The sequence below is a fragment of the Anser cygnoides genome, chromosome 16 (genome assembly GCF_040182565.1).
Source record: "Anser cygnoides isolate HZ-2024a breed goose chromosome 16, Taihu_goose_T2T_genome, whole genome shotgun sequence".
Classification (NCBI taxonomy): domain Eukaryota; kingdom Metazoa; phylum Chordata; class Aves; order Anseriformes; family Anatidae; genus Anser; species Anser cygnoides.
This window is the reverse complement of record NC_089888.1, coordinates 2,002,919-2,026,721: the sequence shown is the minus strand read 5'-3', so window position 1 is coordinate 2,026,721 and position 23,803 is coordinate 2,002,919. Positions and strand designations below refer to the sequence as shown.

The 23,803-nt window shown below is 65.0% G+C and overlaps 1 protein-coding gene across 4 annotated transcripts; it reads left to right on the top strand.

Moving 5' to 3' along the window:
* The first annotated feature begins 7,045 nt into the window (after positions 1 to 7,045).
* Positions 7,046 to 23,625, top strand: RGS19 (regulator of G protein signaling 19). Of its 4 annotated transcripts, none has more exons than XM_066978212.1 (6): positions 7,046 to 7,178; positions 18,418 to 18,563; positions 18,946 to 19,082; positions 21,246 to 21,320; positions 22,018 to 22,252; positions 22,958 to 23,625. In XM_066978212.1, the coding sequence occupies exons 3-6, from the start codon at positions 18,982 to 18,984 to the stop codon at positions 23,144 to 23,146; spliced, it is 600 nt and encodes a 199-aa protein (XP_066834313.1). In that variant the 5' UTR covers positions 7,046 to 7,178; positions 18,418 to 18,563; positions 18,946 to 18,981; the 3' UTR covers positions 23,147 to 23,625. The 4 variants fall into 4 exon arrangements, with proteins under 4 accessions (XP_066834313.1, XP_066834311.1, XP_066834312.1 ...); XM_066978210.1 differs by lacking the exon at positions 7,046 to 7,178 and adding an exon at positions 15,614 to 15,872; XM_066978211.1 differs by lacking the exon at positions 7,046 to 7,178 and adding an exon at positions 15,929 to 16,080.
* Positions 23,626 to 23,803: the final 178 nt, after the last annotated feature.

Here is a 23,803-nt window from a genome sequence, read left to right as displayed (position 1 = left end):
GCACCTGCGAACACCCAGCTGGGGGCCCTGAAAAAGCAAAACCCAGTTCTCTAAGCCTCGTAGCGGGGCTTCGCAGCCTCCTGCTCAGCTGGAGGGGTGGCTCCAGGGCACATGGGCAACGCTGCAGCAAGCCAAGCACCCACGTGCACCGCTAGCCCCTCCACGCAGCAGGGAGCAGCAGCAGAACGAAGGCATCCCGGATTAATTGCAGCAATTACAGCCGCATAAAAACAGGAAACTGCCCCTCCCTTCACCAGGGCAGAGGAAGAGCTGCTACATCTGCACCGCTGAGAAATGGGGCAGGAGCAAACAACTCACCCTGTCTTATCCCGGAGCACATCCAACAGAGGATGCCTTGGTGAATTCCTTCTAGAGATGCTTTTACCTCTGCCCCAGCACAGCTCCTGGAAAACAAAGCTCCCTGCTCGCACCGGGCTCAGCCCGGGTGGCCTCAGCCCTGCAGCACCCACTTCCAGCAGGAGAAGCTGATGGGAGCTCTGCCACAAGCAGAACTTGTGCGAGCATTTCACATTTCTAAGGTGCAAGCATTTCACACGGGGCCTCTGCTTTTGTGTCACTTCTGTATTGACAAACATCTTTAGAGTGCAGGGACATCAAGCAGTACCTATCCACTGTCCCACATGCACTACAGAAAGAGGAGGGGGAAAAAACATCCATACTCTACTTGTTGCCTTCACTGTCCTGGACAGAGGTGGCTACCACTGGCATACAACTTGGGACCCGAGCACCTGAGCTAGAGGAACAGGCAGGTTGGCCACACAAGCTGCCCACGATGCCTTAAAGCAAATCCTGTTTGTTTGCTCTGGAATTGCACATGCATAGGTCAGGCCATAGTCAAAGCTTCCCCATTTCGGTATCACCTGATCAGTTAGAAATAGGGATTGTACAGTGTGAAGCCAAAAATCACGTACAGGAACAGCTGCTCTGCATGTAAGAGTTGTCAGCTTGGCACATGTGAGAAACCTCAAGGTCATGAGTGCTCCTCCTGACAATGAGCCCCGGACCTTGCTATGTCAAAACAGAAATATCAGAATGATACTTCGAGTCATCGGCCGTCATCTGCTTCGTCTGCTGCCTTGTAGCCAGCAGCTCACGCACACTTGTTTAGATGTGTCCACGTGGGAATCCAACCTACAAATAAAGAACTGCAACAGAAGCTGTGGTTTTGTTATTACTGCTCAAGACCCGGTTTGTATGAGAAAGACACTTTCCAGTTCAGATGGAGGAAATGGAAAGCACAAAGACTCATTAGCTTGTTATGCAGCAGGGTAGAGTTCTAATGAAATGCATCTACCAAATAACTCAGAGGTGAGGAAGCAACGGAGAGAGGTGCTTTTCACACAAGTAGAATAAAAATCAGAGTACTTTTAGTGGACTAGATTACACAGCCAGGAATATCTTTACCTTTCCATCTCGTGCTAAATATTTCATTGCCATTGTAGGCACTTGGCCTTCACCCCAAGGACACCCTTCCCATCGCTGATCATCTCCATCATCTCCCCCTCCAACCAAAGAGCAGAGAACTCCCACCAGCTCTCCAACACACCTGCGGGAGTTGCTCCATCCATCTGTGGACTTCCACAGAGACCAGACCAAACCACGCTCCTGGACACAGATGAAAGATTTCCACGGTGGCTTTCAATTCCTCCCACATATTAAAAGCTTTTGAACTATCACAGTGGACAGGTTGGAACAGGCCTGATGTGGTCCAACTTTTCTGCCTTGTAGTCAAGAAAAGGGCACAGCCACCCAGGTGCCTTCTGCCTGCTTTGATTCCAGCCAAAAGAAGCAGCACAAGAATGCATCTGCCTCAGCTTCGTCCCTGCTGTTGCCACTTCCCACTTCTTTCTGGCACTCTGCATTACAACCATGCAGCTCTCTCTCAAGCAGTGATGAGAGCTTGAAAGAAAGTCTATCATCGGCTGGCACAGGTGGAAATTGTAATGCTAATATGCAACATTATTCACCAATACTACAACAAGCAGTAAAGTCAACAACTAAGCGAGCACTGCTCTGTGAAAAGGCTCATGCCTGGTTTCCATACCTTCCATGATTTCATATTACAAACAAGACTACGGTGGGGTTAGCCAGTCACAATACAGAAGTGTTTCTTCCAGGCTTGACCACGTCAGGGAGCAGCAGGGGCCTCACCAGCCAGAGTCCAGCCCCACAGCCAAGCAAGGCAGCTCCAGAGCTCACAGCCACATCCATTCACGAGTCCAGGTCAGCAGACAGATCCACGATGAGGCAGGCCAGCAGAAGTCAAGCCAAGAAATCAGTCCCCAGGTCAGGATCAGGTCCCGGTGACTGCTAAGCAGCTCCACAGAGGCAAGGCAGGGCTGTGGTCATGAAGCCACCCGCTGGATTTGGGTCCTGCCCACCCATGGGCCCTGCTGAGCTGGACTCCAGCACTGCTGCAGCATGGCCCAAACAAGAGCTGAATGCTCTGGGCTGAGCTTAAATAGAGTTCCTGGCCTGTGAGCAAGGGGCGTGGATGGAGGCCCCAGGTGAGGCTGCTCAGGGCCCTTAAGAAGTATTCGTGCCCCCTGTTAGCAATGCTGACAATTCGCAGCGATTCCTCCGAGGAGGACATCTCTGCAATGCCAAAGCCTTTGGGGCTGCAGCCCCGGCGCTGCTTTGGTCCCATCGCTGAGCAGCAGCGCGATCCCCCTGGCCGTGGCTTCTGCCAAGCTTGTTTCCCCCCCTCCTCCTGAAGCTCGGCGCTAAAAAGCAAACAAACAGCCCTGCGAGCAGCAGAACTCGCAGAGTCTGGCTTCCAGCGGGCTGGCGTCTCTTGGGGGACCGACCTGGGTGCCTGAGAGGGCACAAGCTCCGACTGAAGCTTTTCCCACGGCTCGGGCATCAATCAAATGTCAGAGCCGCGCGGATTCTCTGGTGTCTAATAGGGGCTGACAGCGTGTGTTGGTCTTTCTCACAGCTGCAGCCCTGGCAGGGTCACTCTTTACCCGGCTGATTGTAAATGGAGGAGTTGAGCTCTGTGCCGCTGCTGGTTTGGGCTCAAACTGGCCAAAGGGTTAACAAGTTTTTTAAAGAGAGGAATTTGGAAGAATACGAATGCACTGATATACAATGTGATTGCATAAGCTCTGTTACATTAAGAAATCAAACTAATCAGCCCCTCTTTTTCCCCTAAATATGATAGAATTGATAGTTGTGTTGCTCTTGGTGGTGCAAAAGCCCCTTTGAAACTTTGCTCTACAACCTGCGGAGAGCCCCAGCCCAGAACTTCCCGTTGCTGCTTTATCTTCAAGCTCTGGGGCCTTAAAAGAGCACAACGGCTGTGAAGGGTGCCCAGGGTATTTCTGAGAAGGGAATAAATTAACTGTGATGACACTGCACGGCCTGAGCCGGGTGTTCTGCAAAGACAGCTGGGGAACCAAGACATCCAGGGAAGGTTTCTGCCCCAGGGCAGGGGTGCTCTCAGGGCAGCTCTGCCTCCTCCTGCCCACAGCACCACCTCGGGCTGCAGTAACAGCTTGATCAACTCTATTGATCCCTCGGAGCTCCGGTCCCAGCTGCCTTTTTTGGTCCCTCCACTCAAACTTCCCTCTGCCTCCTGCAACGCCCAGGTGGGGTGGGAGAAGGAGGCCTTTCCGACACAAAGCCTCGCCGAGCAGCCTCCGCACGTCCCGTCCCGTTGCCTGCCAGCCTCTCGGGGCGTGCAGAAGCTGGAAACACCACGGGAGGAATCAGCCCACCCCGCAGCTCCAGCGAGGCTGGTATTGCGGAGTGCTTTGGAGATGGGTATTGAGCAACCGTTGACGGGATTGCTCCATCAAATGGTGCTTTGCAAACCCACCGGGGAGCCTTGCTGTATCTCAGTCCTGACACCGGCTGACTCCTCTCAGATACTCATCAAAAGAGATCCCTAGCACCCTGCCTGGAGGTACCAGAGCTCGGCTTTTTGGGGTGGAAAACAGACTTTGCCGGTGCTTGCTTTGTGCCCCGCTTGCAGTCCCCACTGCCCCTGCTCCCTGGGCAGCGATCACCCAACGTTCACCCCGCACTGCCCGGCAGGAATCCCACCGGCAATGCCAAAAACCAGAGGGAGTCCCACCAAAAGACCCCGCTCTGCGCTTTGGGGACACGCTCTCTTCCCTCCGCCAGCACCCAAGGGCCTCCCATGGCTGGGAGAAGGGGACCGTGAGGCGGCTGCCCGAGCACCCCGGGGCCGGGGCAGCTCAGCCCCGGGGTCGAAACAGCTCAGCCCCGGGGTCGAGGCAGCTCAGCCCCAGCCCGGCCGCCCTCGGGGCCCCGCTCCGGGCCCAGCCGCCGCCGAGGCCCCAGGCCCGGGCCGCGCCGCCCCGCGGAGCCGCTCCCGGCGGAGTCGGGCGGCACCTGCGGGCGGGCCCCGCTACTGCAGCGGCCGGGCCGCTCCCGGGGAGCCCCGGAGGAGGGGGGGGGGGGAGAGGGAAAAAGCTGCGGGGTTTGGGGGGCACTGCCCGGGGCTGGGGCACGGCCGGGGGATGCACCGGAGTCCCCCGGGGCCGCACTCGGGGCTGCGGCCGCCAGCAGCGGCCCTGCCAGCGGCAGGCACCTGGCACGGGAAGGGCTGGAGCGAGGCCTTGTCGTAGCTTATCACGAGCTGGCTCGGGTCTGAGGGGAGCGTGAAGATCTCCCAGTTCCAACCCCCCTGCCGTAGCAGGGATGCCACCCGCTACATCAGGTTGCTCAGGGCCTCGTCCAGCCTGGTCTTGAATGCCTCCAGGGATGGGGCATCCACAGCCTCTCTGGGCAGCCTTCCCCGGGACGGTGGTGGCCTTCCCCTGCTCCCGTCCCCGCTTCTGCCTTCCCCTGCTCCCATCCCCGCTCCACAGCCCCGGCTGGTGCTGGGGGAAGAAACTCGGAGCTGAATCCAAATGGGGATCCCGGTTGTTTGTTGGAGCTTTGGCAATTGCTGGAAAAGATGCGCTTCCCCTTCCCTGTGTGTGTTTAAGGAGGAGGTGTCTGGGCCAGGCCCTGGCACTGTGAGCACAGGGCTGTTCATTGACCAGGCTACTTTGCTGGTGATTTGGGAGCTCCGCACACCTTCTCCCCGTTCACGCTTTCTCTTTCAAAAGGCGACCTCCTTCACATCAAACGCTCCTGGCTTTGTCACCATCTGAAGGGACGTCTGGCCCAAGAATCACAACGACTCGCCAGCCCAAATATGCACGGGGATTTCTACAAATCCCAAACACACACTATAAAGCAGTTCCTGGAGACGTGGGAGGCTTTACAGGCGCTTGCAAGCTCCCAGCTAAATGAACCGCTAAAGCAAAGCCGGGAGCTGGCAGCCCCGCGCAGCACGAGGGAGCAGCCACCCGGCGCTGGAGCTGCTCAGAACGAAGATTTGGGAAAGTTACAACTGGAAGGGCCCTTGCCCAGGTCTGCCCTGAGCAAACTCTTTGTAGCGAGTGTGCTGCAGGGGTGAAAACAGGAAAATCCAAAGAGTATGCCGAAATGGCAGGAGGCGCAGCGGGACTGTGTGACCCGCCTGCACAGGGGCAGGGGTCTCGGCTCCGAGATGCTGCTTGCACGGGAAGGGGTCGGGGTTGGGGTTTTCAGCTCAGCAGTCACATGTAAAGGCCTATTTTAAACGCTTTCCCCACGTAGCAGAGTGCACGTCTCAGGGATTGAAATAGACGGTGGTTTGATCATTGTCTCTCCCAGGGAAATGGGTTTTAATGAGGTTTTAAATAATAAAGTGGGATAATTTCCCTGGCTGGCACGATCATGAAATTTTTATGCCTCTTTTCTCTCCCAAAGTTTTATCACACTTTATTTTTAGCGATGCATAATCCCCCTTAAAAAAAAAAATAGAAAAAAAAAAAGGCAGAGAAACCACTGATTTAGGGAAAGCCGCTCCTTGGCAGGGACTCAGTCAGGGAAGCAGCCTCTGGGGCAGCTCCGCTCTCAGCAGCCCCATGCTATGGGGACAGGCCAGGACCCCACAGAGGCAGGGGGACCTCCAGCACCTTCCCTTCCCCACGCATTTGGGGGAAGCCTCAGCAGGAGAGTGCGGAGGGGACACCTCCCTCCTTGTGCTCCCATGGGGAGGCACAGCGCGGGGCCGGCTGGGTGCTGGTGCGGGGGATGATGCTGGGTCCAGCCTGCAGGGTGCTGGTGCAGGGCACCAATACTGGGTGCAGGGCACCTATACTGGGTGCTGCTGCAGCTTGCAGGGTGCTGGGGCAACGCTGGGTACAGCGCGCGAGACACTCGGTGCTGGTGCAGAGCACTGGGTGCTGGGTGCACGTGGCGGGTGCTGGTGCAGGGTGCTCGTATTGATTGCTGGTGCAGGGTGCCAGTTTGGGGATGACGGTGCTGGGTAGGGTGCCAGTTTGGGGATCACAGTGCCGGGTAGGGTGCCAGTTTGGGGATCACAGTGCCTACCCTACCCGGGTATGGTGCCAGTTTGGGGATTATAGTGCCGGGTAGGGTGCCAGTTTTGGGGATCACGGTGATGGGTAGGGTGCCGGTTTTGGGATCGCAGTGCCGGGTAGGGTTTTGGGATCATGGTGCTGGGTGCCGGTGCAAACGTGCCGGGTGCTGGTGAGGGCATCGTGCTCGGGATACCGGCGCAGGGTCCCAGCCCCGTGTGCTGCCACAGGACACCAGCACTGGGCGTGTGCTGCTGGGTGCTGGCGCAGGGTACCGGCTGCACGGTACCGGTGCGGGATCCCAGCCCGGCTGCTCGTGCGGGACCCCAGCACGGCTGCTCACCGCCGCTGCTGCCCACCGCTGCGTACTGGGAGGTACCGGTGCTGGCACCCCAAGGCACCGTTCGGGAGCAGAACCCAGCCCCGAGCGCCGCCGGCTCCGTCCCCTCGTGTCCGCTCCGCTGTGTTTTGACGCGAGGAAGTGCCGGGGCTGCAATTGCTTTAGGAAGTCAAGCGCAGGGGCCGGGAAACGCGTGCGCAGTGCCTCGGCTCGGCTCGGCTCCGCTCCGCTCCCGTTGCCTCTCCCTCTCCCTCTCTCTCTCTCCCCCCCCCCCCCCCCCCAACCCCACCTCCCCCCCCCCCCCACCCCCCCCCACCACCCTCCGGTGCCGAGCCCGGCGGCGGCAGCGCAGCGGCGGCGGCGGCCGGGGGGCAGCGGGGCAGCGGCGGCAGCGGACGGCGCTGCTGGGCGGCGGCAGCGCGGATGCCCGGCCCGTGAGTACCCCCCCCCCTAAACCCCCCCCCCCCCCCTCCCAACCCCGGGCTGGGCTTGTTTTTTTTTTTTTTTTTTTTGGGAAAAAAAAAAAAATGGGGGGGGGTGGGGGCACGGACACAGACGCACGGGCCCGCCGCCCTCCCCTCCTTCGTGTATTGCCGTGGACCCCCCCCCACCCCGCTCCAAAAATCGGTGACCCCCCCCCCCCACCCCCTCCTCCCTTCTCCACGCCGCCCCTCCGTGCGCGCTCCCCCCTGAACGTGCATCCTCCCTTCCCCTCCTCTTCCTCCCTCTCCTCCTCCTCCTCCTCCCCCCCAGCCCCGGCCACATGCACGGCGGGGCGCTGGGGGGGGGGCTGATGGAGAGCTCGGGCTGCTGGCCGTGCGTCCTGCTGGCCCTGTGGCCGGCTGTCCTGCTGTCCTGCTGTCCGCTGTCACCAAACCCCCACCCCCCCCACCCCCGGGGCCGAGGGGGCTGCTGCCCGTAGCGGGGTGCTCCGCGGGGACCCGGCGAACCGAGCAAAAAAAAGGGGGGGGGGGGGGTGGCTTCCCCGCCGCATCGCCCCCGGGGGAGGGCAGGGCCCCTGCGAGGAAGAGGAGGATGGAGGAGGAAGGAGGAAGGAGGGGGCCGGCTGCACCAGGGCTTGCCCAGCCTTGGGGGGGGGGGGGGCTGCTTGCCTTGGGTTCCCCCCCCCCCCCAAAACCTTGGAGGCCTCCCCGACCTCGCTGCACCCACAGGTGTGCGCCAGGGCAGCGCTGGAGCATCCTGGGCAGGACGCCTGGGTCCCTGCGTGGTCCCTGACGCCGAGGGGGTGCCGTGCCCCACCGCGACGAGCAGCAGCACCGGGGAGCCCCGACCTCGCCGGCTGGGGCCACGCGGCTCTCGGGGAGGTTGGCTGAGGTCAGGGCGCCCGCGGGCTCCGGTCCCCAACGGGTCCCCCAGCACCGCCGGAGGAGCTCTGGGCAGGGGGACCTGGCTCGACGGTGCCCGGGGCCGTGTCCCCCCCCACCATGGGGATGCGACATCTGCCCGTCGCCCAACACGAGCCCATCACGTGGGCGCCGTGGCAGCGGGGTGGTGCCGCCGCTTGGCGCCGCGTCCCCGTGGCCGAGGGATGGAGAGGGCCAGGCTCGGCCGGCGGAGCTGCGCCGCGGGCGGCCGGCGGCACACGGCGGGGCGCGGAGAGGTTCCCCCCCCCACCCCAACCCCGGGGAGCTCCCTCTCTCTCCCCGCCGCTTCCATGAGGCTGCTCTGGCACGGATCCGTGGCCTTCTTTAAGAAACTAAACAACAACAACCCAAAAAAAAAAAAAAAAGTGTTAAGTGAGTGGGAGGGATTTCCCCCGCTGCTGCGAGGGGAGTTCGTTCCCCTCCGGATGCGTCGCCACCGTCCCGGTCGATAGAGACGCTCGTCCCGTGGCGCGCCGGATGCGCCGAGCCCGTGGTGTTTGCTGCCCTGGTGGATATCGTGCTCGTTGGGAACACGGGTCGCCCCAGTGGGCACATATTTCAGAATGTCTCCCGGGGGAGAGCGCCACATCAGATTTCCCTACAAGGATTTTAGCTCCTCCGCGTCAGCCCTTCCCCACAAATGACTCAAGCCGCTAATCAAAATACAGTCGTGTTCTTCGGCAATTAAACAAACTCCACCTCATAAGATTATAGTGGAGAAGAAGGGATTTAGTGACTCGAATATATTTCAATCAGGGTCTGGGTGCCCGTTTTGATATTGTTGTTAAACAACAACAACAACAAAAAAAGGAACCGAAGGGAGATAATCTGATAATGCTACTCAAACCCAGAGAGAGCAAGGGAGAAAAATACCTCGGCGGGGTAGTTAATGCTGAGCTGCCCACGGTACAGGAGTAGCACGTCTCTGCCACCTCCCAAAGTGCATCCTCTCCTGTCTTTGCTTCTCTTTGGTTCTAATCTCACTCTTAGGCTCGACTCGGGCTACAGCATCTTGAGTTTCAACTGGGCCCATGCAAAGGGCACGGGGAGCTCCACGCTCACGGCGCTTCCCTCTGCACTCCGGCGACCCCCCGGGCACGGAGTGGCGGAGCAGCGCCGTGCCCCTGGCACTCGCCGGTGCTTTTGGCCCATCCAGGCCAGAAGCTCCTCGACCTCTGCAGGGAACGGGCAGCGGCTGCCGTGGCTTTTCCTCCTTTCCTCCAAGCTTTTATCCTCTGGATAAAAAAACGACTTTGGAAAGGCAGCTCCAGAGGAGGTGGGATCGCCGCGCGCGCTTCGGGCTCCGTTCCTCGGCCATCCCGGAGGGGACCCTGCGCCGCGCCTTCCCCGCCAGCGCCTGCTGCTTCTCGGGCTGGTTTCTTGCACCGAACCCCCCCCCCGGCCAGGAGTCAGCACCCCAAAAACAGAGCAGCCACCACGGACGGGCCGTGCCGGAGGCGGCATCGCCGCGGGGCGCAGCTTCGGGCTTCGCCTGGGATCGCAGACGCTTCCGGGTTACCCCGTGCCCGCGGCCTCGCCGAGACTTCCTATTACTCAGTTCCTCGTTCGTCTCTGCACATCTCTGCGCGTTTCCATTACAGAAGCTGGTCAGAGGGGGGGGGAGGACCTAAAGCCAGTTGTTTATGGACGTTATTTAATCGCTGCTTCTTAATTTGGGGGAAGAAATGAGATTGGATATCGCCACCGGTTATTTTTTTGCCCTCCAACTTGTTCCAACAACGATTTTCAGCCGTATGGGGAGGAAAAGACGGGGGAACGGCGACCAACACCTTGTGTGGTGCAAGAGGGGAAGGTGCTGAGCCCGCCGGCAGCCCCGCCGCAGCCCCGACCTGGCAGCTCCGTGGGGACGTCGCCGTCCCTGCTCCAGAAAGCTCAGCGTGCAGGCATCAGCCCCACAAGCGTCTCACCCTGTGCCCCAGCTGCTGAGCGCTCCGTGAGCCTCTTCCAGCTCATTTCCATCACAGCTGGGCTTGCCCAGTCCATTTATTTCCCCCGTCTACTTCCCCATGTGCCACCCCGTGCTGCAGTCCCTCCTGCTCCCCTCCCTATCATCAGGGGGCACCCGAGCAGTTTTAATTTCCCTGTTTTCTTCCGTTATCCTTCACCACAAGCCGGGCCCGGCCAGCGCTGGGGACACCTGTGCTTTTTAGCTGTTGCAGTGAGCCTGTTCGTGGCAGCCCACGGGGCCGGGGCCGCTCTCTGTGCCGGCTGGGGTTGCTCCACGGGGAGCTTGACCCGCAGAAAGCCTCAAATCCTGCTTGCCGTGGTGGTGCTGAGCCGTGCAGAGCCGTGGAGTGGTTTGTGGCCGACAGCCCGTGAGCCTTTTCGGGACAGCCCCAACCTCCTGGAGGGATCAGGTGCCTCCAATCCAGCCGTGCGTGCGTGCTGGGGACGAGCGTGCCCGTGCCCTGGATGCGTCCCCCTGTGCAGCCACCCAGGTGCCGCGTGGCACCCCGGGGACCCAGCAGCTGGTGGCTTTGGGGTGAAACCGAAGAGAAAACCAAAAGCTGGGCTCCTGCTGGAGCCAGGTGAATGCAGAGGCACGCGGGGAGGGGAGAGCCCCCGGCCCACGCCGTCGGCTCCGTCGGGTGCACAGGGCCACGGAGCTCAGCATCAAAGCAGGGGTCGCTCTGCCTCCCCCCCCCCGGGTCCTGGTCCTGCACGGCCTCCTGCCCCCGGCCGTCTGTGGAAGCAGGGCTACAACCCCGGGGAGGGCGGAGCAGCACCAGCAAGGAGAACTACAAAGTCCTTTGGGGTTCAGCTTGAATATTCATCTCGGGCATGGAAAAAAGGGGGTTTCCTGGCGGCGGGGAAACGCATGGGAGCGTTTCAGAACAAGCCGCCCTTCCAGTTCTCTAACCACCCTTGGAAACAGCCTCGCCTGCTCTCGGCTGACCTTCTGAGGGCTCCTTGCTCAGACTGCGAGGATCCGCTCGCTTTGGGGACGGAGCTTTTCCACGCTCCTGCCTCGCTTGTCAGCACTCGCCCGGGCACAAGGCAGGGGAGGCTGCGGCCGGCGGGATGGGCGCCGGGGGCCGGGAGCCCTCCCGGAGCCGAATTTGCTGCTGGCCCTATACAGAGGGGACTCGGGGAGCCGGCAAAGCTGTTTGGGGCTGAGGGTGTGAGTTTTTTCCCATTGCTCCCCCTCCTGCAGACGTGAAGCCGATGGGGGCTTGGGGAGTTTCCTCGAGCAGGAGGAGGAATGCCCGAGCAGCGTGTCAGTGCAAAGGGCAGGAGAAGAGCAAACAGCCGCATATTGGCATTAGCGGGCAGCAACCCCGGAAAAGGAAGGGAGAGCTTCGTGCCAGCCTTGGAAAACAAAGAAGAAATGAGGAAAGACACCGCTCGTGAGCCCGGCGCGGCTTTCTCCACGAGGAGGGAGCTGGCAGAGGGGATTTGGTGCTGGGCATTGCCGTGACAGCGGTGGCAGGCGAGCTCCCGTGTCCTCCAACGGGCACAGCCGAGCCCTGCGGCATCCCCTGGGCCTCCCTCGCCTCCAGGGCTCCAAAAGGGGACCGGCGTGGCCTGTCACACCAGGGGACTCGCTGAGGTCCCCAGCGAGGGCCACCCCTGCGATGCCACGGCCCGGGGAGCTGCAGTGAGCACCCCGCCGTGCCCGGGCTGCCCCAGCCGGAGCAGGATGCATCCAGCGGCTGTGCCGGTGCCGGAGGTGCCTGCGCAGAAAGCAGCGGCCGTGGGCTGTCCCCGTGGCGCAGGGGCCGTGCAGGGTGACAGCGCTTCCTTCCTCTGCCGCTGCCAGCTCCTCCCCGGGGGTGGCCGAGCCGAACCCCGCGGCCTTTCTTCCCCTTTGGTTTGGGTTTTTAAATCACCCCCGGGGCTGCCCTCGGAGGATGCGAGCCGCTCGCAGAGCTCCCCGGTGCTCAGCAGGGCCAGGGCAGGGCAGAGCATCACCGCTGTGCTGGCAGTGCGGGGGTCACCTGCGTCCCCCGGGGTGCTCCAGAGCTGGGACCAGGAGTCAGGTCACCAAATCTCCCCTGCCCGGGCTGTCAGCCCGCAGGACGCTCTCCTTGGGGGGTGCCCCGCGGATGGGGGCAGCAGAGGGGCTGGCAGGCGTCCGCAGGGCAGGGGCCTGCTGGGCTCTAGCAGCCAAGCGGAGCCGACACCTCCCGTGTGCGGCATTTGGGAGGTGTTTCCCTGAGCCCCCGGCCGTGGGGGTGGCGTGGCCCCGGCCGGTCCCTGCGCCAGGCGAGCGGCTGCTGAGCACAGCCCTGCCCTGACCACATCAAGGAGAGCGGGGCCGGACGCGTCCTCGGTGTGTCCGGAGCCACCTCCCGCCCGTGCCAGCTCAGGATCCCAAAGCACCGGGTGCGGGTCCCCAAAACCAGCCAGCAGCTTCCCAACGGGGGTTCGGTCTCATCCCGGGGCTGGGGGGAACGTCGCCCGTCGGCGAGCGCTCGGAGCCGCGGTAAGCGAGCCCTTTGATCCAGCGCTCCCCGGCACGCAGGGGTTTTCCCCATCCTTTCACCTCGCTGCGGGGTTTATCCTCCTGGTTCCTCATTTCCTCGGGAAGGTCGATTCCTCCTCTTCTTCTCTTGCGCTCCCCAAGCCCCCAAATGACCCCGAATCCCGGCGGAGCCATGCCACGCGCTCCCGGCTGCGTGTGGATGGGGTCGGGCGGTGTCCCCCCGCTCCCCGGCACCCCACCTGGGCTCCTGCAGGACAAAGCCCGGCGGGAGCAGATCCTCGCCGTGCTCTCCTCTCACACAGGGGGGTTACCCACGGCCGGCTCCCGCCGATGCTGGCGTCTCGGTGCACGGTGCAGGCGCTGGGGCCGGGGATGCTCGGCACCGGGCGCTGCCCGCCCGGCTCTGCCTGCTCGAGGTGCCCGACCAGTCCTGCCGCCTCCCGCTGCAACCCGGGGCTGGAGCTGCGGCCGCGCCGACGCTTCTTCCCTCCCTTCCCTCGTTCCCTCTCTCCTGCCAGCCTCCGGGCTCGGTCCGTGCGTTTTAGCCCTCGCCGGGTATTGATTACCGGGATCTTTCTCCTTTCGCGTGGATCATTACCGAGTGCTTAACGGGAGCCTGCCTTAACAACGCCACGGTACCTCTCCTAATAGAAACATAATTGTCAGGGCTTGCCTTATTAAATCCCCCGGCTGATTGTCGCGGGTGCTATTTTTAACGCCGTGAAATAATTAGCCACGTTTCTGTGCAGGAGCCGGGGCCGAAGGGGAGGCTGCCGGCTGCGCGTCCGCTCGGGGCGCGTTCGCTGGGGCGTTTTGGGGAGAACAGCGACGGCTTTTGGCTCGGAGGACGCTCGCTGCAGAAATACCCGGTGCTAAAGCCGAGGGAGGTGCTGGGACAAACCGAGCGCCGCGTGCAGCATCTCCTCCTTCCTGTCGGCAGGCCCTGCCTCTCCCCCGCCGTAGCGGGTGGCAGAAAAATCACAGCCGGGCTCCCCCGGAGGCATCCGCTCGCTGCCGCCGCCTCCGCCACGTGCGCGGGTGCCTCTGCGGGTGCTGGCGGTGCCGGCGCTGGGCAGGGCGGTGGGGAGGCGCAGATGTGGGAGCGTCACCTCCACCCCCGTCCCCGTGGGGCCACGGGTCCCCGGATCCGGCCGGTGCCCGGCTGCGGTCGTGGGCAGCGCTGGCACCTCCTGGTAGCATCCAGGGTCAGCCTTGCCCTGTGCCCGTAGGACACCAGGCCGGTGCGGGGGCTGGAGCCCAGCCTTTTTAGTCCTTTTCTAATTGTTGAAGGGAGAGAAAAAAAAAAAAAAAGAAAACACAAAAAAACAGTGGCTAAGAATAGCTCCTAAAACTTCCTGTGTGCCGGCAGGTGGCTGGGGCAGGCTGCGGGGGCGGGAGGCAGCTGTGGGGCTCGGCGGCGCCGTGTGCCCATGGGGCAGCCCTGGGAGAGGGGGTCCCGGGGGTCCCGGCCCCGCTGCCACCCGCTGGGGCTGCCCACGGGGCTGGCCCACGGCTCTCTGGGCCCGGTGGCCGATTCCAGATGGATTTGGCAGGTTTGGCAGAGGTCAGAGGTGCTGAGGTTGCGCACGCTAGAAGCCGGGAGGGCTGCGGGAGGCATGGTGAGGACGAGCCCCGCGGTGTCCCCGCACCATCCCGTGGGGACGGTTCCACGGGTGGCAGTGGGGGGCACGACCTCCAGGTGTTTTGCAGCCCCTCTGGGGCAGCAGAGCTCATATGGCTGCGGGTCCAGCTTGGCCTTACCTCTTTGACCCCTAAAATACAAAGGGATGCTCCCTCCTTCGGCAGAAAACTAACGGCCGTGGTGGAAAACAAAACTGGTTTTGGTGCCAGGCGGTGCCCAGCGAGCTGGGGGTGCTGGGGGCTCCCACGCGGGTCTGGGAGCTGGAAAGGGAAACCCCATGGAAAATAAACGAGCTTCGGGTGCGAGGCGCTCTGCGCCCGGAGAAACAAAACGTCCCCACCCAAGGAGCCCCGACAGCCTCCAGGAGCGCGGCGCTGCTCAGCTGCTCCGGTCCCCGCAGGCGGTGCAGGATGAGGCCCGGCGGCGAAGCCCCAGCTCCGGCTCCCCAGGCACTGTCTGGGCGCACTGGGAAATGCAGGTGCCTGGCGGGAGTCCCGGCCCCGCAGCATCCCCACCCGGTGCCGTACCCCACCGCGGGGCCAAGGTGCAGGAAAAAAAGCTGCTGAAACGCTGGGGGACTTTGCGGGGGGCTTCCCACCCCGCTGCGGTGCGTGGCTCGGCCCTGGGATGGTGCCGATGCGGCCGCTTTGGTTTTGGGCGCTGGGGTGCGCGGCGTCGGGAGGAGATAACAGCCGGCGGCCCCCCGGGGAAGGAGAGGCAGCGGGCAGGGCGCTGGGCCGGGCTGATAACGGGCGCGTGCTGCGGCCGGGGCTCGGAGCTGCCCTGGGGTGGCCGAGCAGGGCACGCTGCCATCGCCACGGCCCCTTGGCTCTTCTCGTGGCTGAACGGGGCCGTGCCCGGTGTCTGCACCCAGAGCCGGGGGTGGAGCCCCCTCCGCCCGCAGCGCTGCCGAGGGCAAATTCAATCAAGGAAGCTGAGGTCGCGCGTCTGATTTTTCTCTCTCGTGTTTTTTTTTTTTTTCTAAAGAGGAAAAAAAAAACCAAACAACTTTGTTTGTGAGTCACTCTTGGCCGAGGGAGTTCAGCTCTACTCTGCATGTCAAGCAGGCTGGCGCATCCCTGTTTCGCGCAGATGCTGCTAGAAGGCACCGTGCGAGGCTCTGACTCAGCCCGCCCGGCTTCACCGGCCCCGCTCGCCCGCCACCGAATTCCTCGCCCCGCGGGCAGAGCCCTGGGAGGCTCCGGAGACCCGAAAAATCCTGGGGCGCAGGCGCGGTGGAAACCACGGGCTCTTCGAAGTGCTCGGGACGGATCCTTGCATCGCTTAGGCTCGCTCGGCTCCTCGCGGGGGCCGCTTCCTCGGCTGCGGGGCTGCTCCACCGCCGGCGCGCCCTGACCGTCCCCACCATGCCCAAAACGCCCGGCACCGCGGTGGGCGCGCGGCACCGCCGGGACAGCCCTGTCCCCACGCTGCTCTCACGCTTACGGCATCGGCAGGAGGCAGCCGAGGGGAGGAAGCAGGAAGAAAGCACGGCCCCGCCGCCGCCGCCACCGAGGCTCCCCGTGCCCCCGGGCTGCCCGGTGCCCGTGGCGCTGCCCTCCCGTGCCACCCGAGCGGGCGCCCGCGGCTCTTGGCCGGCACGGAGCAGCGGCGGGGAGAGCAGCCGGGCCTTGGCGGGGCTTTCCCAAAAAAGGTCTGAACTCTTCGTTTGAGTTTGCCACTTCCCTTACCACTCCCTTTCCTGTGAGAGGATGTGTTCGGCTTCTTTTCTTTTCTCTTACTTTCTTCTCTTCTCTCCCGTCTCCCTGCCCGCCGAGCCGGGCGATGCCGCGCTCCCGCTGAGGCTGCCGGGCCGAGCCCAGCCGGGTGCCGGCGGCGGCGTGGCGATGGCCGGAGCGCAGGTACGCGGACGGATGCGCTGCGGTGGTGGCCCCTTGGGGACGCTGGGGCTGCCCCTGGGACGTCCCCACGGGGGCCGGGTGGGTGCAGGGGGGCTCGGCGAGGTGGGGCCGGGGCGGGCGCGGGGCGCGGCGCTCGGTTGTGCCCCGATTTGTGGCCGGAGATAGGAGGAGGAGGAGGAGGAGGAGGAGGAGGAGGAGGAGGAGGAGGAGGAGGAGGAGGATGCCACGGCGCTGCCAGGGTGGCTCCAGGCACCGTGCCCAGCTCGGGGAGCACGGGGTGCGTGCGGGGGCATCACCCCCATCGCTTGGGTCAGCGCTCGCCGTGGCCTTGCTGCGCGGTGTCGGGGCGCGCGGGGCCTCTTGCAGCCGTCGCGGGGCGATTTTGGTGCCTTTGCCCAGGGCCGGCCGTGCACATGGTGCCTGGGGGCCGAGCTGACACCATGGCGGCCCCGGTAAGGAGGCAGCCGGTCTGGGGAAGGGGACGTTTCCCTTCCAGAGCGGTTTTGGGTAGCTTCTGTCGCGCGCAGCCGAACGGGGGCTCGGAGCGGTGAAAGGCACCGGGGCGGCACGGCCCCGTCCTCGTCGCGCTCTGCGTTGGGATGGGGAGAGCCGCGGGGCGGCACTGGGCTCAGCGAGGACGTCATGGGGGCACAAGATGCCGTGGTTTGGAGACACCTAGCACGCAGGGACCCCGAGGCCGGGTGCCGCGGCTGCCTCCCCGGGCAAGGGGCAGCACCGGCGAAGCCCCTGGGGAGCTCGGGGAGCTGCCTGGGTGGGGACGAGGGTGGCTGTCGGGGCGTCTCTCGCCTCTGCTTGGGAAACGTCCCCTTTTTCGTCCGCCTTCCTCTTTTCGCAGCCTCGTGCGCACCCGCGCCTCCCCTCCGGCGCCCGTAGGCTCTCGCACCGCGCGGCCCCGCTTCCTGATCCGCCGGCCCCGGTGGCCCCATCCCTGCGGCCCCGTCCCCCTGTCCCCAACCCTCGGCCACCCCACGGCCTCCTGCTCTTCGCCCCCGGGGCCGCCTGCGGCAGGGTGTTCCCAGCACCCAGCTTTCCCCCACCTTCGCCCCGTTGCTATAATTCGCGCCCCAGTCCCTGCCGGCTTGCTGTGGGATTTTTGCTGCCTGCGGGCAGGGGGGAGAGCGGCTGGTGGGGGCGAAGGGGGCGTCGGTCTGGGAGAAGCAAAGCAAAGGGGAAAAAAGAAAAAAAAAAAACAAACGAGGATTTTTAAATGCACCTGACAGCAGCGGCTGTCTGAGGGCGCAGAGCCCGCTGCCGAGCCGGGTGACAAGGTCACAGCCGTCCTGCCAGCACTCGGGTCTATAAATAGGGACAATTGGGAGAGAAACACAGCCTCGCTCCTTTTTAGTTCCTGTGGGAGCGAGGGGAGCCAGCGGGAGGGTTTCAAGGGCCGGGGCCAGGAGCTCGCTGAAGGCTCTGCCATGGGGTGGCCGTGCCCGGGGAGGGGGCGACCGCAGCCCCCGGCCCTTGCAGCCTTGGTGCACGGCTCCGAGCGCCCGCCACCGGCATCCCCCCGCTCGGCCTGTCCCCAAAACCTGGGGACGGCCCTGTCCTGCAGCCTGGACCTGGGGCTGAGGCAGGATGTTGACCCTGGGTGATGGGACAAGGGGCGGTGGGGTCGGGGCTGCTTCGGGCCAGGGCTGCCGGGGGCCGTGGGGCAGGCGAGCGGGGTGAGCCGCAATGGAGAGCTCGGGGCTCGGCCACCACTTGGCACCCGTCGGGTCTGGTTTAGTGCCGGGAGCTCGGAGAACTTCCCCCCCCCCCCGGTTCCTTCCACTCACATGATGCCGCGGAGCGGCTCCGACTTCCCCATCCCCAAAATGCGCCGCCGGGGTCCGGCCGTGGCACAGCCATGGCACGGGGCACGGCCGGGGGCACACGAGGCTCAGCCCCGCTCCCCGCCTGGCCCCGCTGCTGCGTGCAGGGCTCGGCACCCCCGACCCCCTTTGTGTAGCCAAACGCAGCAGGGCAGAGCCAAGATTCGGGGGCATCGAACCCGCGGCCAGCCCAGAGCAGCCCCCCAGGAGCCCCGCACCCGTGGGTGCCCGGCAGGGCGCAGCCGTCACCCTGCCAGCAGCGCACGGGAGGGGTCGCAGCGCGGCGTGGGGCAGCCGGAGCGCCCGCTGCCTTGCTTTCCCCTCCTCCTTTCCTTTTCACTTCCTTTTCTCGCACCGTTTCTGCCTGCCTGCCTGCCGTGCCCCAGCCCGCAGCCTGCGGCGGGCCCTTCCCGGCATGGAGCGGCCCTGCCCGAGCTGCTCCCCGGCGGGATCGGCGCTCGCCGCGGGGGTAACGCGGTGCCCCCCCTCTCGCTTCCCGCAGGCTCCATCCAGGAGGCTGCAGGGACGCTAGCGGGGCCGCGTCGGCGCCACGGGTCAGGACCCGCAGCCTGGGAGGAGCGGCGAGCAGCAGAAGGGCCCCCGCAGCACGACCCCCCCACGTCCACCGTGTATGAGGCTGGGACGCAGGTGAGACGGAGACCGGGGCGGCGGCGGGGGCGAAGGCTCGGGGCTGGCTGACGGCTGGGATGGCAACGGGGGGAGCCCAAAATAAGTCACGGTGCTGGGGTCCCGCGTTCACCTCCGTGTTCGTAGCGGGGGGAAGAGCCCGAGGCATCGCAGTGCTGGGCCGGAGCGATGGGGACAGCGGTTTGCCCACGCGCAGAGGGTTTTGGGGCCTCCTGCCTGCAGCGGGGAGCTGCCCTGGGGCTGCCCCTCGGGTGCGTTTGAGCTCCGAGGTGTCGTTGCCCCCAACGCGGACCCAAAAGCTGCTTTTTGGGGTGGGGGATGCTGGTGCCGGTGTCCTGCCTGCAGCTCGCTCACCCGCCCCGTGCCCTCCTCTGCCTTCCAGTACGCAGGACCCGCGTCCGCAGAGACACCCCTTCCGATGTCCCGGCATGAGACTTCTCCGACAACGGTGCAACCCGCCAGCAACCACCGCCCCAACGCCTGCTGCTTCTGCTGGTGCTGCTGCTGCAGTTGCTCGTGGTACGTGTGTGTCCCCCCCCGGCCCGCCGTGTCCCCCCCCCGTCCCCGCGTGGTCCGAAACGCGCCGGCGGCGTCCTGGCCGCGCGCACGGGAGGCGCGAGGGGGTCGCTCCTGGTCCTCCGTGGTTTGCGCAGCACCAAGGGCTTGGATGCGGCCCCTGCCCGAGGAGGTGCGCGGGATATGGGGGACAGGACCCCAGGGGGGACAGGTTCCCACAGCAGCCCCCACCCCGGGGTGCTCAGCAGCCTTTTGGTCGCAGCCCCGTGGGCAGCGGGTGCGGGAGCGCGGCCGGGATGGAGCCAGCCCCTCTCACCTCCGGGATGTTTGTGTGCTCGTGTTCGGCCGGCAGCTGAAAGCCGAGCGGGTGCTGCGACCAGAAAGGGTGTGCACGGGGTTTGGAGGCGGTGTTTGTACCCGGAGGGGACCGGGAAATCAGGGGGGCTGTTGCGGGGAGCACACGTTGCTCGCCTCTGTGCAGAGCCCGGGGAGCTCGCGCTGCGGAGCCAAGCCTCGGCGCACCACGGCTCGTTCCCTTCAGCCAAGGCTTTTAAAATATCTAGAGCGGAAAGCAGCATCGGGAACCCTCGCCCCGCGCTGCGTTAAGGGCGCCGCTGGGGCTGGAAGGCCCCGGCCGGGCTGCGCGTGGGAAGCGGGCGGCAGCAGAGCGAGGAGCTGGGCCCCCGCTGCCCTCCTGCTTCATCCCAAACCTGGCCCCCCCCCCCCAGGGCACCCGGCCGCTCTGGGCAGGTCTCACGACCGGGCAGAGGGACCTCAGTGCATGGTGCTGTGCAGAGCCGGGCCCCGGTGCTGCCCGAAGCCAGGCCACCGCCAGCTGCTCGCCTTCGGCTGCGCCTCCCCAACTCTCCGAGGATTCCCGGCTCCCTTTTGTCGCCGGATGACCGGATTTTGGGGAGCCCGTCTGCTCTTCTCCGTCCTCCGCGTCAGCCCACTGAGATCCCTGGTGATTTCGCAGCAGCTTCAGGCTTTGCGGCCACCGAGAGCATCCCGACCCGGAGCTGAGCGCCGTGCAGCCCCACAGCACACCCCAGCGCCGGTGCGGCAGTCCTCTGCAAACCCCCGGCGCCTCCGCAGCACCGCCACACCGTGGCCCCGCAAGCCTCTGCTGTGTCCTTGGGGCCCCGTCTCCTCACTGGCTTCGTTTCCTCCGATTTTCGCTCCAAAACGCAGCGAGGCCCCAGAGCAGCTCCCCTCGCAGCCAGCCCCAGGCTCGGTGACACCCGGGCACGGGCAGCGTGCCACCTCCCTGCCTCCCTCCTCGGTGCCTGCAAGAGCTCACGAGCAGAGGCGGGACAGAAAAGCCTCGCAGAAAGCGAGCGAGGACCGGCGCGAGCCATCCCCGGGCTCGGCAGGGCCGGGTGACAAACCCTTTGGGGACAGCGTGGGCAGGGAGGTGGCCGCAGCCGCAGCCACCGCGCGGCGGCTTCGCCCACCCGCCCGCTGCCGGGGGGAAGAAGTTTGCAGGGCCGATGGTGTGCGAGCGCCGAGGGGCAGTGTCGCAAGCAGGAAGCGCTGTGGTTGGCACCGGGCTCCGAAATTCGCGGGCCCCGGGGGGAAGTTGGCTGGAGGCCGCTTTCCTCTTGCACCGTGGGGGCGAGGATCGGGGGGGGGGGGAGCTGGGGACGCCGGTGCCCCGGTGTCTCCGTCGTGCGCTCCGGCTCCGGGTTGGTGCATCCCCGGTGCACCAAGGGCGCAGGGTTCAGCCCTTTGCCTTCCCAAATTTATCCCAGCCGCACGCTTCCTGCACGAGCCGGGACCCGCTGGCAGCTGGAGAGGGCGATAACCCGGCCCAGCGCCCGGCCCGCAGCATCCTGCAGCCGTGTATTGGCGACGGGTGGCGTGGTGCTCGCCGGCTGCGCCTGGCTGCCGACCTCTGCGGCCGCTGCTGCCCGGCCCCGGTGCTGGCCCCGGTTCAGCGGCGCCCCGAGCGCAGGAAACACCATTGCACGACCGGGGCGAAGTTGCACAAGAAGGGAGACGGGGTGCTGGGCGCGGGCAGGGTGCTGCTGCACCCAGGGGAGAGCCGCGGGGGCGGGATGTGGGTGCCCACGGAGGAAATTTGTCGGCCAGGAGTTACCGGGGACGGGGTGGGGGCAGCAGCCCCGGCCCCTGCCGCCCGTTTCTACCTTTCCGTCTCCCCGTTAGGAACGAGGACCGGGAGCGAGCATGGAGGGCGTCTCGGGAGACCAAACTGGAGACCATCCCAAACTGTGAAGCGTGGTGAGTGCAGGGGCAGCGCCGGGGGCACGGCACGGCACGGCTTGGCACGGCACGGCACAGTTTGGCATGGCACGGCACGGGGAACCATGCGCCGAGCCTCCTGCGGCACCCACGGGGAGCGGGACCGGGGTGCCAGCACCAAACGTCCGCTCCCTCGGGCACGGGACGGACCCCCCCGCACACAGCCCACCCATGGGTGCCCTGTGCAGCGCCAGGCGCGGCGTTGCCAGGGGTCGGGTGTATTAATTAGCCGGCAGCGATTATTGCCCCTGCCTTGCTGTAGCGAGGAGTGTTTGCGGGGAGCAGCCCTGCCGCATCGCCCTGCCCGCGGCGCAGCTCGGCACGGGCAGGGGCTGTGCTCCCTCCTGTCTTTGCGCAAGGCCGGCAGCAAAACGGGTCTCATTTGGGGAAATTCGGCTTAAACCAAGCCCAGGGCCCGGCCTGGCCGAACAGGGGCAGGACAAACCCCGTGAGTGCTTCTGGGGACCTCCGGGAGCTCCGCAACGAGCAGGAGCTCAGGGGGTGCGTTTGGGATGGCCCAGGGTGGGGTCCTGGGACCATCCCTGTTCTAGGGGATGTGCACGGAGTCGCGGGTGGGGATGCAGTGGGGAATCCGCAGCCCTCCTGTCCCATCCCGTGTCCCGGTCCTGCGGTAACCCTTTCCCCTTGCCTTTCCCACCCCCCGGCGACCCCGCAGCGCCAAACCCACGCCCGAGGAGGTGCGGGGCTGGGCACAGTCCTTCGACAAGCTGATGAAGAGCCCGGCGGGCCGCAACGTCTTCCGGGAGTTCTTGCGGACTGAGTACAGCGAGGAGAACATGCTCTTCTGGCTGGCGTGCGAGGAGCTCAAAACCGAGTGCAACAAACACACCATCGACGAGAAGGCCAGGATGATCTACGAGGACTACATCTCCATCCTCTCGCCCAAGGAGGTAGGGGGCCCGGCCCCTCCTGAGCTCGGGCAGGGGGTCGCGCGGGCTTAAAAGCGAGGCTTTTGGGGTGGTTCGTTAGGGAAAGGGCACCCACGCGGCTGTTTGGGGCGTCGGGGACACGCTGGGGACCCTGGCTCAGCTGGAGGAGGGCGGGGGTGCGGAGGGATCGTGCCAACCCCCCCCCGGGACAGCACAGGGTAAGGGCTTTGCCCCTTGCTCGTGCAGAGCAGTGTCCCCATCCCCATCCCCAATCCCCATCCCCATCCCCAAGCTCCTCGCAGCGCTGGACCGTGGCTCAGCAGGGCTGTGCTGCGGGGCCGAAACCTCACGAGGGCACCAGCGGGCCGAGGAGATGCTGCAGCATCCCCGGGTGGGGACACCCCGAGCCGCAGCCCCGCGCCCAGCGAGGGGACAGGGCGACAGCCAGCACCCCCCCCAAAAAAACCAGCCCCGTGCGAGCCCATTTGAAACCCTTTCCCCCCTTTCCCCAGCACCTTGCCGGGGATGGAGCAGCCCTGCCGGCGCGCCGCGGTGCCCCTTTGGTGCGTGGCACCGGGGTGGTCCCCAATTCCTCCCCTCGGAGCCACGGGGCCAGCATTTGGCGCTGTCCCGCCAGGCTTTTGGCCCGAAGGGTGGGCGTCGGGGCCGGGGGCTCGGCGCTGGGCTCCCCCCACCCCAACCCCGATTTCTCTCCGTGCCGCCCAGGTGAGCCTGGACTCGCGGGTGCGGGAGGTCATCAACCGCAAGATGCAGGAGCCGTCCTCGCACACCTTCGACGACGCGCAGCTCCAGATCTACACGCTCATGCACAGAGACTCCTACCCTCGCTTCCTGAACTCTGCCATATACAAATCGCTGCTCCAGAGCGTCTCCCGCTCCTCCTCGGAGTCCTAAGGGCACCCGCCGGCCACGGGGACGCCCAGCGGGGACGCGGCACCCGGGGAGGGGGACACACGGCCCGTCCTCTCCCCCCCGCCAGCCCCCCCCCCAGCCCCCCGAGTTTTTAGCTTTTTACCTACGAACCCTCAGGCCGGTTTCTGGGCCGCCGGGGGCAGCGCTGGCCCCCCCCCCCAACAAGGGCCACCCTCCAGGATTGTCCCCGGGGCTGGTGGCACCGCAGCCCGGGGTGGCTCCGTACTACTGAACCCTGCCCCGTCCCCGCCGCCGGCCGGAGCGAGCTGGGGAGCGCCCGGGGCTCGCCGCCGCCCCCCCCCCTCCCCGGCTCCCCCCCCCGCACCCAGTTTTGAAGAGGTCACTTTATCCCCTCTCCACCGCACCTGGGGACACAGCACATCCCCGTTTCCCACCTGAGACCCATTTGGGGACTGTTTTTGGTTTTTTTCTTGGGGGGGTGTGGGAGGGGGGTTGGGGGGGGGGGGGAAGGTCAATCGTTGGTTTTTTTTTTTTTTTTTAATCTTTTTATTTTAAATGCTTTTTTCGTTGGCTTTTACGGGGGAAGGGGGAGGGGGTCGTCTCGAGGGGCGGGAGGGGGGTTTGACAAACGTCTGTGTACATATAAAAACTTGTCAGGTTTACGTCGCTCCGTCTGTT

What these genes read in the sequence shown, in the direction of transcription:
- RGS19 (XM_066978212.1), top strand. Translation starts at nt 18,982, where the DNA reads ATGTCCCGGCATGAGACTTCTCCGACAACGGTGCAACCCGCCAGCAAC. An exon ending in TGCTGCTGCAGTTGCTCGTG is followed by an intron (nt 19,083 to 21,245) that starts GTACGTGTGTGT and finishes TCTCCCCGTTAG; the next exon opens with GAACGAGGACCGGGAGCGAG. An exon ending in CCATCCTCTCGCCCAAGGAG is followed by an intron (nt 22,253 to 22,957) that starts GTAGGGGGCCCG and finishes CGTGCCGCCCAG; the next exon opens with GTGAGCCTGGACTCGCGGGT.